Genomic DNA, 15,216 nt, shown 5'->3' with positions numbered 1-15,216 from the left:
AAATATGATTTACATATGTACAAAAGTTATGTTATTGTATTTACCACCACAGTATGCCAAAAACAGACAGATAAACTCATAGATGTAATACATTACACAAACACATACATGTGTGAATGGAAAATATTCCTACCTGCACAGTATGCTCGATAGCAGTAATGTGGGCTCACAAACTCGTAGACATAATAACCTCCTGGACAGGCTTTGACTTTAATATTGAATTGGAAATCACAGCAGATATTCAACCAGTTACCACAGACATTTCGGGTCACCACTCCATCCTCAACTGTTGGATGTGCTCCGTTCAGCCACATTGTGCCACCAGTGCCACAACTAAGGGGACTAACACATGTGTCTGGCATCTGAGCGTTCTGACCATTAATGAAGAGACGATACCAGCCGACCCAGCTGACATAAGCGTCACACATATAGTTGGTTATATTGGGATGTCGATAGTCTGTGGATCTCCAAGGATCATCCAGCACAGTGTATTTGTAGCAGGGGTCTGTGAAAACAAACAAAATAATTATTAGAAAAATAAATAATTGAAATTACTATTCGTACATTGTGGTGCCTGGGGTAGTAAAAAAGCTTCTCTTTTTTCCCCAAGATATCAAATAAATGTACCTTAACTTCTGATTTAAAGTGGGCAGAATGTTAGATTTGATGGGCTGAGAAAAATAATTGCAGTTCTTATCACAGATTTTTTGTCTCCACTTCCTTCCAATTTAGAAAAATGAAGCCAAAATTTGCATCAAACTCCTACAGACTCAAACGTAAACACAGCTGTCAATCATGATGCTACATCCCATTTTATAGCAGCAAATATCTACCAAAAAACAAAAAAAACTTGAACATATACATCAACTTGATAAGAACTACCCAAACCAATCAAATCAAAGTCATTTTTGTCTGCACACTCTGAGGAGCAAATATTTTAGGATGTACAAAATAAATAAATAAATAAATAAAAGCAACAGTGGTCCGACTGCAACATTTTCCATTTGTATTATAAATATTTTGGGCCAGTTTTCCAGGAAGTAACAATGTTCTCTTGAACACATGGGTTGGAAACGATGCTTTATGTTTTTTTTAAGCCATATTCCAATTTTGCACAGAAGTTAAATTTGCAACTTGTCTGTGCTTTCAATATTAAGTAAAGTCAAATTTTGTACATAGTTTTTGGGTTTCAAATAGTTTCAATGAATCAGTTGATAGTTAATGAAATTAAGTCAAGTCATTATTATTTATATAGCGCTTTTAACAATACAAATTGTGTCAAAGCAACTTTAGGAGTTTCAAATAGGAAAAGAGTGTGTCAATTATGTAAAATGACAAGATTAAACACTCAATTTTCAGTTAAAGGCATTCATTATTGAACCATTACCATAAGTGGGATAATCCACGCTCATGTGCCTTACACAATTTAAATAAAAATATGGGGTTCACTTTATATTAAGTGTCTTTAACTACTATTTAATCATATTTAAATTAATAATTTATTCCAATGCACTTATTGCGTACATGCATGTTTTTACTTTTTGTATTTATATTTTTAATTAGCATGTAATTACAGCTTTTAATAATTTATTTAAATACACTGTTGACCATCCTTTTATTCACCCTTAAACCTAACCAGACCACCAAGGCTGGCAAATGTGTTTTGCAATACAACATGAATACAATAAATAAATACATCATACTTAACCATTTTTTTGACACGAGTATATATAGTAGTTAAAGACACCTATACAGTGGGACAAAATATATATTACATCCCCAAATTCACTTTATTTTCTTTAATTCTCATTAGACATTGACTATTGTAGTACAGCATTTTAGAAAATATCTAAAACTATGGTGAAACTCCATTTACATAGCTTCTTTTAGGGGAATGCCATTTAAAAAATCAATTAATCAATTAATCAATTAATTAATGGTAATTAAACTATAAACTCAATCACCTAAACACTAGAACCTTCTATGGAAACCCAATCAATGGTTCAGATCAGACCACAATAATGCTTTTCTGAAATAAACATCAGATAAGGCTTTGACATAAATGCCACAAAAGTACCTCGTCAGCACTGTGAAGTCCAACACTAATCTAATGAAGATGTGAGTGGTTTTTACAAGTCGCAGTTTCATAACTCTGGTAATTCTGACATTAATGTATATTCATTCATTTAAAGTTCTGCAATTACCTGTCAATGACTTTGCTGTTGTTGTTGTAATGCCTATTAAAGAAAAAAAAAAAGAATAAAAGTCAAATTTCTTTTTAAATGGATTATTGCTATAGTTATTATAAATGATTTATCCATGCACATTATTATTTTTTTTTTAATTATTATTCATGTTCCCTCATACTCTTAAGTCCTCTCCCTCTTTGCAGCGACATCTATTCTCTGTTGTGATGAAGTGTTTACTGGTGTGAGGACGGGACAACCTTTCACTCAACCACAACAATCCAGTCAATTCCTGATGGATAAAATCAAGTCCCGCCCCCCATTTTTTCTTGTTCTAGAAGCCATTTCACTCAGATATACATCACAATAAGGAAGAAAATACTACCGGTATTTAACATTTGTTTCATGCTGACATTAAATTATAAAACATTTCTGTAAATAAAAAATGTGGCAGAGGTTTTTCTTGGGTTTGTTCAATTCACACCAAAGACCTGGTTCTGATTCAAAGGTCCATAATTACCTGCCAGTGTTGTTGTTGCAGATGTTGTTGATATAGTTGTCATTGTCGGTGCAGATGTTGTTGTCGTCGGTGAAGATGTTGTTGTTGTAGGTGTTGTTGTTGGAGAAGATGTTGTTGCAGGTGTTATTGTGGCAGATGTTGTTGAATGTGTTGTTATTAATGAAGAGTTATTAATGGAAATATTGTTTGTGCAGTCGTTGTTTGTGCCCTGGCTGTTAAAGAGAAAGAGAGATAATTACAGTCAGTAAAGGAAATCAAAGTTAAAAAAAAAAAATCAAACAGGAACACAGCCTTACTGAGTGACAAGACTGATATGAACACCAACAGATGTAAAACCAGAGACAGTCTCATGATGATAAAGTCAGAAATAAAACCAGAATATAGGTTAGGAGTCCTTCTTCTGTAATCAGAGAGCATTATGAGAGCATCACACATTATTATAAATGCAGTTACACCAATGTCATTCTAGAATATTTACATTTTACAGCATATTACAATAGAAAATCGTTATGACGTCTACACGTAGGTGCTACGTCACTGGAATTTTGCTTATTTACATTGTGTCATCTTAACTTGTAACAGTCAAAGACCAAAACATAGTGTTTTTTTTTTTAAGATTACAATCCATTCACCAGGTAAGCATAAATTGCTCAAATTGAATATAGTTTATGGAGCTTAACATTAAGAGTAAGATGTTGCTTACCTTCTAAGCTGCTCTTGTACCAAATGTGGTTTAGCAGGAAGTTTCCCAGACCTGAGGTTACGAGGAAACATCTTGAGGAATGCTGTCAGTTTCACGTCTGATTTTAAACGGTCTCATCCTTGACACACTTCACCAAAATTATGTAAAAGCACCACACACACACACACACACACACACACAAACAAAGGGAATGATCCATTAATCCTGCATGAACATAGACAGTCATGGCCAAAAATATCGGCACCCTTGGTAAATATGATCAAAGAATGCTGTGAAAATTAATCTGCATTGTTAATCCTTTTGCTCTTTTATTTTAAAAATGCAAAAAAAAAATCTAACCTTTCATTGGATAATAAGAATTTAAAATGGGGGGAAATATCATTATGAAATAAATGTTTTTCTCAAATACACGTTGGACACAATTATTGGCACCCCTAGAAATTCTTATGAGTAAAATATCTCTGAAGTATATTCCCATTCATATTCACAATTTTGAGCACTCCAGGGTGATTAAGAACATGAAATTATTCAGTCATGGCTTCCTGTTTCACAGAAATATAAATAGGAGGGAAAACAAAATCCAAATTCCCTTAATCATCCATCACAATGAGAAAAACCAAAGAATATATTTCTGATGTGCAGCAAAAGATAATTGAGCTCCACAAATTAGTGAAGTGGCTTTAAGAAAAGAGCTAGAGCAGAGATGACGTGACCCTTCGGCGGCAATGCACACATAGTCCTTCGCTCTGCTCACTTTGTCAGAAATTGTATATATCCTGTCAGTAAATTTTGAACCACTCTTTATTTAGCTCACTATGAGTGCCCCAGCAGTCAAGGACAGCCGGAAAAGAGAGAGTGAACAATCGCCAATAAAGAGAAAATTCAAAGATTCCACCATCTCCAGAGAGGATCTCGACGCTGCTATAGCTAACGGTATCAAGCTAGCACTTAAAGAGCAACAAAGTACTCTCGATTCAGTAGTGGCTTGAACTGTAAGAGAAGCGATAGACTCTGTACTGACCCCAGCACTCCGTGATCTTCATTTGGATATACAAATGACCAACGATTCTGTAAAAGAGCTGAAAGCAGAAGTTGAAAAGCTAGCCATCGCGGCGAAACAGACACGTGATCGGGTCGATTCTGTTCAAGCAGCTGCACGTGAGGATAGGAGGACAGTCACAAACTTAAGAAATCAGCTGGAGAAACTCAACGAAAAAATGACGGACATTGAAGATAGGAGCAGGAGAAATAACGTGTGACTGGTGGGGTTGCCAGAGGGGGCGGAAGGCTCCGATGCAGCTGGTTTCCTCAGAGCTAATCTTTCCAAGTGGATCCCTTCCATGAAAGGCCGTGACATCGAGATCGACCGGGCCCATCGCGTGTACGGCGGAAGGAAAAACTCCGATCGGCCGCGTACTCTCATCTTCCGTGTACTAAGATGGCAAGACAGATCGGCGATCCTGAAGGGTGCTCAGCAGGCATGTCCGGTGAAGTATATGCAGGACATTATAAAAGTAGCCCAAAAAAACGCAACACACGGCTCTGTAATTTTTCCCGCGACTGTACTTTCAAAATATCCCACTTGTGCCGCAACCCTGGCAACACTGGCTCACTGTACCCTCATCACACAATGATAGATAACCTTCCGCGCTGCGATGACGGCAAGAAGTTGGGGTCAAACCTTATCAAATGATTAATTTGCATTAAAAAAAAATATTAACGCCTTAATTTTTTTTAGATTAATCGCATGCGTTAACGCGTTAACGTTGACACCCCTAATTATAATACATTAAAACTGTTCTTATGAATATTCATAAGATGATATAACATATTACAAGGTTTTTTATAATGCATTATGCATTCTTTATAATGCCTTAAGAATACCCTTATAATGTATTATAAATATGGGCTTCATAGAAAGTGTTAAAAAATTGCAATGCCATGCAATTACATTACCTCCTTATGGTCTTCGGTATCCATAACCTGGAGAGCAAATTAGTTGTTTGTAGAAAAAAAAAAAAAAAAGAGATATTGTCAGGCACATTACAGATTGTAAGCGGTGTGTGGTACTAAGAAATCGTTGTACAAAAGCCACCAAGAAAATGCACTTTTCACAGCTTGTAATACTTTTTACAAAATAAACAAAAATTGTACATGCTTATCTCTTCCACTCATCTACCATGCCTCCGCTGAAAGTCGCCTTGATCGTTTTTTTGACAGACCGCAAAAAAAAAAAAAAAAAAAAAAATTGCCCACTACCACCACCAGGAGCGTGAACCGATACTGTCTACAACCCACATGACATTAAACAAACCAATCAAAATATTCTGTTGGTTTGTACAGCCCACTTTCAGCTTAAGTCCCACCCACTTGCGGCTGGCCCACCCATTTGCAGATGGCTCCGACCTCCGTTTATACCCATCTCGAGAAATTTGCGCGCTCGTAATACATGAATGTGCTCTCACCTTGTAATAATGCACTGGTGACATTTGTCATTAAAAATACGCGGCTTTAGCTGTTCGCCAATCACAACACACTGGGACAGCTAACCAATCACAACACATTTAGTTTTTCGGAAGGCGGGCCTTCATCAAACCCGGAAACAAATCGAGTCGGTATTGTACTAATGTAAATTATGTGAAAAATAATGCGATTTTCGAACCACCAAGCATGAGAGCATGTTCTTTTACACCCCCAAAACAAAATTAAGACTTTGTAAAAGAGCATAATAGGACCCATTTAAAAAAAATTAAAAAACACATGAGAATTAAGGCTTAAATTAATTAATTAATGCAAAAGCAGCATAAATATGCAGCATGTCTTTAAAATGGTCCAAAAATAGAAATCACCCAAATTAGGTTTGTAATAATAGGGTTACTAATGACCACCTCCTTTCTGGTGATTCGGGCAACCTTTCCATACTCTTATTACTCGACCTTAGCTCAGCTTTTGACACTGTGTCTCATAATCTACTACTCATGCGCCTCTCAGAAATTGGAATCTCGGGAGCTGCGTTAGCCTGGTTTTCCTCCTACTTGACGGACAGACAATACTACATCACCATGCATGATTACAAATCTCCCACTGTCCCTCTTAAACAGGGTATGCCACAGGGCTCAGTTCTAGGGCCATTATTATTTATCATTTATATTATGCCCCTTGGACAAATTATTCGCCGCCATGGTTTTCATTATCACTGCTATGCCGACGATATTCAGATATATACTTTTTGACGACCTGACTCTATTCACCAGACTGCTACTCTATTGACATGTGTCAACGAGTTAAAAACCTGGCTTAACTCCAACTCTCTCAGTTTGAACTTGACAAAAACAGAAGTTTTACTTGTCGGTCCCCCAACTTTAACAAAAAACATAATTAACCCCCTAAAATTTACCTTGAAGCTACATCGATTTTTCCAACTGCCACCGTCAAGAACTTAGGTATCATTTTTGACTCTTCACTAAATCTGGACGCTTATATTAGCAAACTCTCCAAAGCTGCATTCTTTCAACTTCGACGTATTGCCAAACTCTGTTCCTTCATGAGCCCAAAAGATGCTGAATCACTAGTACATGCATTTATCACATCTCGGATTGACTACTGTAACGTTCTTTTTTCTGGATTACCAGCATGCTCCATCTCCCGTTTGCAATACATTCAAAACTCTGCTGCAAGAATGTTAACGTACATCAAACAGTCGGCTCAAACAGTCGGCTCATATTACTCCTATTCTTTTTAACCTCCACTCGCTACCGTGTCTTCTCGTATCATTTATAAAATTCTTCTGCTTACCTTTAAGTCACTTCACGGTCTTGCACCTACTTATCTCTCTGACCTACTTTCTCCATACACTCCTTCTCGTCTACTTCGATCATCTGAAGGGGAAATTCTTTGTTTTCCAAGATCTCGCCTTTCATCTATGGGAGGGAGAACTTTCTCTGTTATGGCTCCTAAATTTTGGAATTCATTGCCCCTGTGTTTCCGGTCAATAACCCCACTGCACGAATTTAAGTCGAAACTCAAAACATATTTGTTCAACCAATACTATCGGTCCTATGTTTCCTCTTAAACTGTTATGGTTTAATGCTGCATCTGATTGTTTGCTATATTATTACTATGGTTTGCAACTGCATGTCCTAGACGTGGCAAATATCTACTGTCCATCTATGTACTGATTGCTTATATTGTTTTGTCATTGTGAAGTGTCCTTGAGCTTGGGAAAGGCGCTATACAAATTAAATTTATTACAATTTGCCTTGTTAAAAGCGCTATACAAATAATAGTGACTTGACTTAATGTCATTAACTACCAACTGATTCATTAAAACTATGTACAGAATGGATATTGTCACATTAATGAACTCTCATAAGCGTAGGAATCCTGGGTGGATGTCAATATGTTATACATCTTAACCACTATAAGCTACTGTAAGACCACTTTTGTGCTGTTTTATGTTCCTTTTAAAGATTCAAATACAAACAACATTAATTAGTCTTCACGTGGAGAGCGAGGACGAAAGTACCATTTTTCAGAAAAGTGTCATTTCAAAACTGTTTTATACACAGATATATTTTTGCTGTGGTCAGTAACTTACAATTGTGGTCTATCAATATCAGGTGGTATTTTGTACAAATGTAAAATGACTTCCGTATAATTTTACTTTGAACATAAGTTGCACATTGTTACTTTGAACCCCGTCAGTCGGGACGAAAGTAACACAGGTGGGTCAAAAGTAACACAACAATACAAGCTTTTTGTTTTGATACTCTTGTTTTTATTAAATATACCTGACTATGACCTTGTTAATATGTAACTGCAAACATGTTTTGTCATTTATCTTTGCAAAAAAACAAAAAAATAAATTACATTTTCATTTTAAATTTCAGTTTAATCAAATGTAACCAGTGTATTTCAAAAGTAACATGGCAGTACACACTTGAATTGTTACTAAATATTTGCTGTCAGGTGCAAAGTGAGCAGAAATATTTTATTTCTTTGCCTGAAGGAGAATGATATTATGGCTTTATCTTTTGTGCTTTTCTTAACTTTAGCTCGACGCTGTTTGGCAGACCGTACTTGACCAGCTCCTGTTTTATCTGGGGGAGAAAAAAAAAAGAAAATACAGAAATGGACACACATCAAACTTTCCCCATGTTGTCTATTAGCACCACATTTTGTATAAATATTCGTCTTGGTGTCTTACTTGCTGTAAAACTGTCTGAAGGTTTCCAGTATCTGTTAGGTCAGAAAATGAGGAAAGTTTTGCTTGAAGTCCAATGATGTACTCTAAAGGGAAAAACACATACACACAGAATGTTGAATTATTTGTTGAATGTTTACATGTTGTGCATATGGACTGGTTTCTAGTACGGCCTAACGAAACAAGTTATATGTGGGTGAAATCAGGTTTGACGTGTTTGCTGTGTTGAGACATGTCATAACATTGGTTTGTAAAATAATCTTTTCCGGGTATAGCACATTTTACGATGAACAAATTGAGTGAGTAGCAAGGTTACCTTTGTTTGACTCTGATCCACCGTCCACCCTGAAGGCCCATCGACCGGGAACATTGACATTACTGGAGTTCCTGAGGTTTGAGATGGAGCTGCCATTGATTGATCCAGGAATCACAAAGTATTCCGTGGAGTTTGCTGTGTCATAACCAGCCTAAAAGTGTGTCAAAATATTATTCATATAAACAGTATTTATAGAGGACATATACGTTTAAACAGTAGTGAATAGTAACATTTTGTTCGAAATATTGAAAAGTTTCTTTTACCTGCACCGGATGTCCAGTTACAGCAATATCACCATAATTCATCAGAATAAATGAAAAATTACGTCCTGAAATTAAAACCACTTGAAACGATGTTTCCTGAAAAAATTGAAAAAAATAATCACTAGTGTTCACTGTTTATGAGCATTATTACACAGCTCTCAAGAAAACTTGATTCTGATTGGTCAGTCGTGGCATGCTATTCCCTGATAACAACCGTCATCATTAGCAACATCGCATAACACCAATAATCTGGATATTTGAGGCCAGCAATTCAGTAATTGACTGTATTTACTGTAAGCTTAAAACATGAGAACTTAAGTATTAATAGTAGGCCTGCAGTACTATTGTTGAGGTTATCAGTTTGCCAGAACAATTGTTGCACACGGTAATAAATTTAAGGATTTAAGATTTTAAAATCTTTCTTCTCAAATATCATTTTATGTCCTAGTCTTTATTATTGTGGTGAAAAGCTGTGTGATTATGACAGTGCATTATGCCTTAATTGTCCATCTTGTCTGTCCATTTGTTAGGAACTATTTTTCTTTGCGGAAGCTTTGCGTTTAAAGAGCTGAAATCTAATCTAGCCTAATTATTTACTTATGTGGCAAGTACATTAAAAATAACAACGAGAAAATAAACAAATGTTGCAATTTAATTTACCTGGTTTTAAACTTCATGCAAATAATTCCATTTTTACTTGTATTTCTAAATGAAGCAGGTGTGCACTAAACAAATAAAAGTAACATTTTACTCAGAAATGCACAATTCACAGTTAATTAAATTATTTGAAGCTTTTTTGACATAAAAATGGTAACCAGCAATTCAAAAGGAAATCAGCATGTTGGAACAGATTAGCAATTAGCAATCATTTATGTGCACTTATTAGCCCATATAAAGTATTAAGATGCTTTTAAACATTTCAGAATGAGGTATATGATATTGTGATATTATTTGAGTGTCGGTTATGTGATGTCAAGCCTCGTGTCTGTTTTTTTTTTTTTTTTTTTACAAAGATGTTTAAAAGACATTTTACATTATGTATTGTAATCTACTTTTGAATGTTCTCATCACTGAAAATATTGAGGTGTTTAAAAGTAAAAGTATGTAATAGTATGTTTTTCTTAAGTTTGGTTAAAGCAAAAGGAGTTTACAGGTTTACTTTCATTTTTCACACACTACAGATCTGGTTAGTTGAAACTCCTGCAGCTCTTACAGACATTTGAAAATACAGAGCATGAGGAGACAAAGAAAAGAGGAGGATCAGTGATCCTTACTAAAGTGTATGGATGTTGGATTTAAACAAAGAGTTCTTCCTGTCGAGTGACATTCCTTTTCAGAATACACTAGAATCAAATAGGCCGTGTAGTAAGTTGGATAATGAACACATAATGTGTTTTAAAATTTAATTGTATAGTAAAAGCATTCACATTTCAGAAGAATATCAAACTTACTGTGCTGGTCAAAGCATAGTAAGCGACTTTATTCCACGTTGCAACAAAGACCCAAGAAGCAGTGAAGGTCAAATATGGGAAATGTGTGTTTATATCCTGAGTGGCGCGTGTGAGAACATTTCCACTGGAGTACTGACGATATGAAACAACACCTCTGAGGCGGTTGTCAAGGTCAGTCCAGAGACCAGCAATTATATCTTGGCTTCCCTCAGTGGGAAATGAGTAGGGAACATATTCGTTTGAAGCCTGGTTGAATGTGAGGTATCCATTATTATTCACCTGAAACATGAGAAACACTGTCAAAATCAAATAATAATTCATAACATTTATATAGTGCTTTTCTAAGCACTCAAAGCGCTTTACATTGTGAGGGGTATCTCCTCATCCATCTGGATGATGCAACGGCAGCCATAGTGTGCCAGAATGCCCACCACACACCAGCTTGGTGGAGAGGAGACAGAGTGATAAAGCCAATCAGTATATGGGGATGCTTAGGAGGCCATGATGGTCAGAGGACAATGGGCAAATTTGGTCAGGATGCCGTGGTCACACCTCTACTCTCTTTGAAAGAGATCCTGGGATTTTTAATGACGACAGAGAGTCAGGACCCCGGCCACTATACTGGGGCGTTACGACCCACACAGACTGCAAGATGAGTACCCCCTGCTGGTCTCACTAACACCTCTTCCAGCAGGTTTCCCATCCAGGTACTGACCAGGCTCAACTCTGCTTAGCTTCAGTGGGTGACCAGTCTTGGGCTACAGGGTGATATGGTTGCCGGCCAAAATCACTGATCGCAGATGAGTTTATAAAGAATTCACCACTCACAATTAGATTTAAAATGAAGATGGAACCAAATTCTTACATATATCTGTCGGTATGTGCGGCCAAAGAACAGAAATGGACTTGACAGCTGAATAACAGAAGAGCTTCCGTCTTCAACAGCAGTATTGTTTGCGTCTCCTGCCGCTGAGCCGAATGGGTAGAATATTGCCGGTGCTGTCAATAGAATGAACAAAAAATATTATTTCACACTGATTTGTGAGGCTTATTTTGATGAGGATGACCTTTGGGGTGTCAGATGTGACGATACATTTTTTGACCACTATAACTCTCTATATTATGTTTATATTAATGTTTTTCGATGAAACTAAAGACTTGAAGAAATAAAAATCTAAATGAAAATACAGAACCTGTACATTATGCCTCTTACTAATTCTGAATCAGTTCCTCCTGCTTTGGTGCAAATGAAAGTGACAACAGGTGCCCTGGAGGGGCAAAAAAAATAAATAAATAAAAATTGAACGGTTTTGTAAGTAGTGGTCACTCACAGACAATTGCTCTCTTCCTATCCTTCCTGACTGATTTGTCTCTAGTTTTGTGTTTTGTTAGGGTCTTTGTGACTATTTGTAGCACGAGGCAGTACCTGCAACCCGATCAGGTTGCACAGGTAGTCCATTCATACATGCCATCATAAGGAGGTTTGGTGTGTCTCCCTGCAGAGTTTCAACAGCAAGGAGGAGAAATTCTCAGAGCTATTGTCAGACCTAGTGTTGGACCCCATGTGGCCAGAGTGTGTAGGCAGTTACAAAGACAGTGATGCCACCGACAGGGCCTTATGTTCCCCTGACCTGAATCCAATTGAGCACCTCTGGGACATTATGTATCAAAGCATCCATAAGTTGCACCACAAACTGTCCAGGAGCTCTGATGCTCTAATTCAAATCTGGCAGGAGATCCCCAGGACACCATCTGCCGTTTCATCAGGAGCGGGCCTAGACACTGCTGACTTACATTGTGAGTTGTTTGATGAAATTCATGCACATTCTTTTCAATTTTTAGTTTGATTTTCTGTGTGACTTTGAATCCAGCCCTCAATCGGTTGATGATTTTGGTTTCCATTGACCATTGTGTAATTTGTTGAGAACAAAATGATGTAACAGTGTATATAAGCAAAGTCACACACAAAAGACATAAAGAAACAAACAAACACACCCCTACTAAATGATAGATTTCCATGATACATTCCATCCTAATTTCAGCAGTCAGTAGAAGGTATAGCATGCTACATTTACCTGCCAAGGTTGGCTCTGGAGTTCCAGTATCGTTATTGAGAGTAATGTTCCTAACGTCTGGGGGAAAAAAAAAAAAGAAGAAAATTAACAGATGCATGAACTGCATATATACAATAGGCAAATGTTAATGTATTTCCCTCCACAGTATGCCAAAAACAGACAGATCAAACAAACTCATAGATGTAATACTTTACACAAATGCTAAATATGCTTACCTGCACAGTATGCCAAATAGCAGTTAACTGCCCTTACAAACTCATAGACATAATAACCTCCTGGACAAGCTTTCACTTTAATGGGATTCGACTGGAAACCACAGCAGTTATTGTTCCAGTGACCGCAGACACTACGGGTCACCACTCCATCCTCAATTCGTGGGTGTACTCCGTTCAGCCACAGTGGGGCATGAGTGCCGCAGCTTAGCTGATTAACACATGTGTCTGGCATCTGAACGCTCTGACCCCGAATGAAGAGACGGTACCAGCCGACCCAGTTGACATTTTGGTCACACAGTAATTTAGAGGTATATTGTCCGTAATATGATGATTGTAATTGATTGCTGGTGGCTCTCCGTAAATCATCCAGAACAGTGTAGTTATAGCAGGGGTCATTGGGGAGGGCTGTGAAAACAAAAAAAATAATAATAGAAATTACTATTCATATTATATACTTATATATATATACACACACATACATACATATACAGTGAGGAAAATAAGTATTTGAACACCCTGCTATTTTGCAAGTTCTCCCACTTAGAAATCATGGAGGGGTCTGAAATTGTCATCGTAGGTGCATGTCCACTGTGAGAGACATAATCTAAAAAAAAAAATCCAGAAATCACAATGTATGATTTTTTAACTATTTATTTGTATGATACAGCTGCAAATAAGTATTTGAACACCTGAGAAAATCAACGTTAATATTTGGTACAGTAGCCTTTGTTTGCAATTACAGAGGTCAAACGTTTCCTGTAGTTTTTCACCAGGTTTGCACACACTGCAGGAGGGATTTTGGCCCACTCCTCCACACAGATCTTCTCTAGATCAGTCAGGTTTCTGGACGGTCGCTGAGAAACACGGAGTTTGAGCTCCCTCCAAAGATTCTCTATTGGGTTTAGGTCTGGAGACTGGCTAGGCCACGCCAGAACCTTGATATGCTTCTTACAGAGCCACTCCTTGGTTATCCTGGCTGTGTGCGTCGGGTCATTGTCATGTTGGAAGACCCAGCCTCGACCCATCTTCAATGCTCTAACTGAGCAGCAACTTCTCTTCTCTGATGACGTTTACAGGTGTGAGGGCGAAACAACCTGTCACTCATATAGGCCTACTCACATGAGATCGACCAATAGCAAACCACAACCATCCAATCAATTCCCAATGGACAAAATCAAGTCCCGCTCTACATTTTTTCTTGTTTGAGAAGCCATTTCACGCACTCAGATACTCAGTTGAGTGAAAGAGAAGAAAGACTATCGTAACTTCTGTTTCATGCTGACAGAAAGTCGCAAAATTGCGACAAGATGTCATACTTAATAAAATGTATTCCCTACCACTAGATTGTAGACATGTAGTACTTCGATTCTAGGCCAAAAGTACGTAATGTTCCTATGGGCTAGTTGCATATCTCCGGCATCTTGAATAAGGGACAGAGAAATTAAATGCTGTCAGCTTGCTGATGATACAGCTATCTTTTTGAAAGATATATCACAGGTTAAGAAAACTATAAAGTGCCTTAATATATTTTCTGAAGCGTAAGGTTTATTTTTAAACATAAAAAAATTTACCCTTTTTCCACTTAAAGAGAATGGTATTCCCTTTACCCAATTTGAAGGTATTCTAATTAGAGAGGAAGTAACTTATCTTGGTATCAATATTTGCAAAGGTCAGTTAAACAGAGTACCATCTAATTTCCAACCCCTTTTGTTGAAAATTAAAAAGAAATTTGATGTGGCTCATGAGGGATTTATCACTCAAAGGTAAGATTCTTTTGTCGAAAACCAAGAGGCTATCTCGTTTAGTCTATCCTGCTGAAGTATTAGATGTACCAAAATCTTTTCTTAAAACAATTGCTTCAACTCGATTTAATTTCATATGGAAAAAAACAAGCCTCACTATTTAAATAAAAATAATTTATGTAATTCGTATAATCAAGGAGGTTTAAATGTGATTGATTTTGTTACATCTAATAATTTTTTTTAAGTTGAACTGGATTAAACATTATATTAAACAAAGATGAGATATGGTATATAATTCCAAATCTTATTTTTGAAAAAGTTGGATGCATAGAGTTTCTTTTGAAGTGTGATTTTTAGGTCAACAAACTCCCCATTAAGTTATCTAATTTTCATAGACGGGCTCTTTTATATTGGATTCTAATATACAAACATAATTTTTCTCCCCATAGGCAGATCATTTGGAATAGTAAATATGTTAAATATGAGAACAAATCAATTTTCTATACTAATTGGGTTAAAAAAAATATATATATTCTAATGGT

At 36.8% G+C, this 15,216-nt stretch overlaps 1 protein-coding gene across 8 annotated transcripts in view; it reads right to left on the bottom strand.

Moving 5' to 3' along the window:
- The window catches only part of LOC131551332 (sushi, nidogen and EGF-like domain-containing protein 1), a 34,347-nt gene that overhangs the window by 4,052 nt on the left and 15,079 nt on the right, over positions 1-15,216 (bottom strand). For 7 of the 8 annotated variants that reach the window (XM_058794184.1, XM_058794181.1, XM_058794183.1 and 4 more), the window contains 8 exons: positions 12,933-13,337; positions 12,718-12,774; positions 11,508-11,641; positions 10,643-10,921; positions 9,192-9,287; positions 8,929-9,079; positions 8,616-8,698; positions 8,172-8,508 (listed from right to left, as the gene is read on the bottom strand). In XM_058794184.1, the coding sequence (XP_058650167.1) occupies positions 8,428-8,508; positions 8,616-8,698; positions 8,929-9,079; positions 9,192-9,287; positions 10,643-10,921; positions 11,508-11,641; positions 12,718-12,774; positions 12,933-13,337 (1,286 nt within the window). In that variant the 3' untranslated portion in view covers positions 8,172-8,427. Of the gene's footprint in view, positions 1-133; positions 506-8,171; positions 8,509-8,615; positions 8,699-8,928; positions 9,080-9,191; positions 9,288-10,642; positions 10,922-11,507; positions 11,642-12,717; positions 12,775-12,932; positions 13,338-15,216 lie in introns of those variants that run through there. The other variant, XM_058794187.1, reaches the window with a different exon arrangement.

Source organism: Onychostoma macrolepis, chromosome 12 (genome assembly GCF_012432095.1).
Source record: "Onychostoma macrolepis isolate SWU-2019 chromosome 12, ASM1243209v1, whole genome shotgun sequence".
Classification (NCBI taxonomy): Eukaryota; Metazoa; Chordata; class Actinopteri; order Cypriniformes; family Cyprinidae; genus Onychostoma; species Onychostoma macrolepis.
This window is presented reverse-complemented; position numbering and strand designations above follow the sequence as displayed.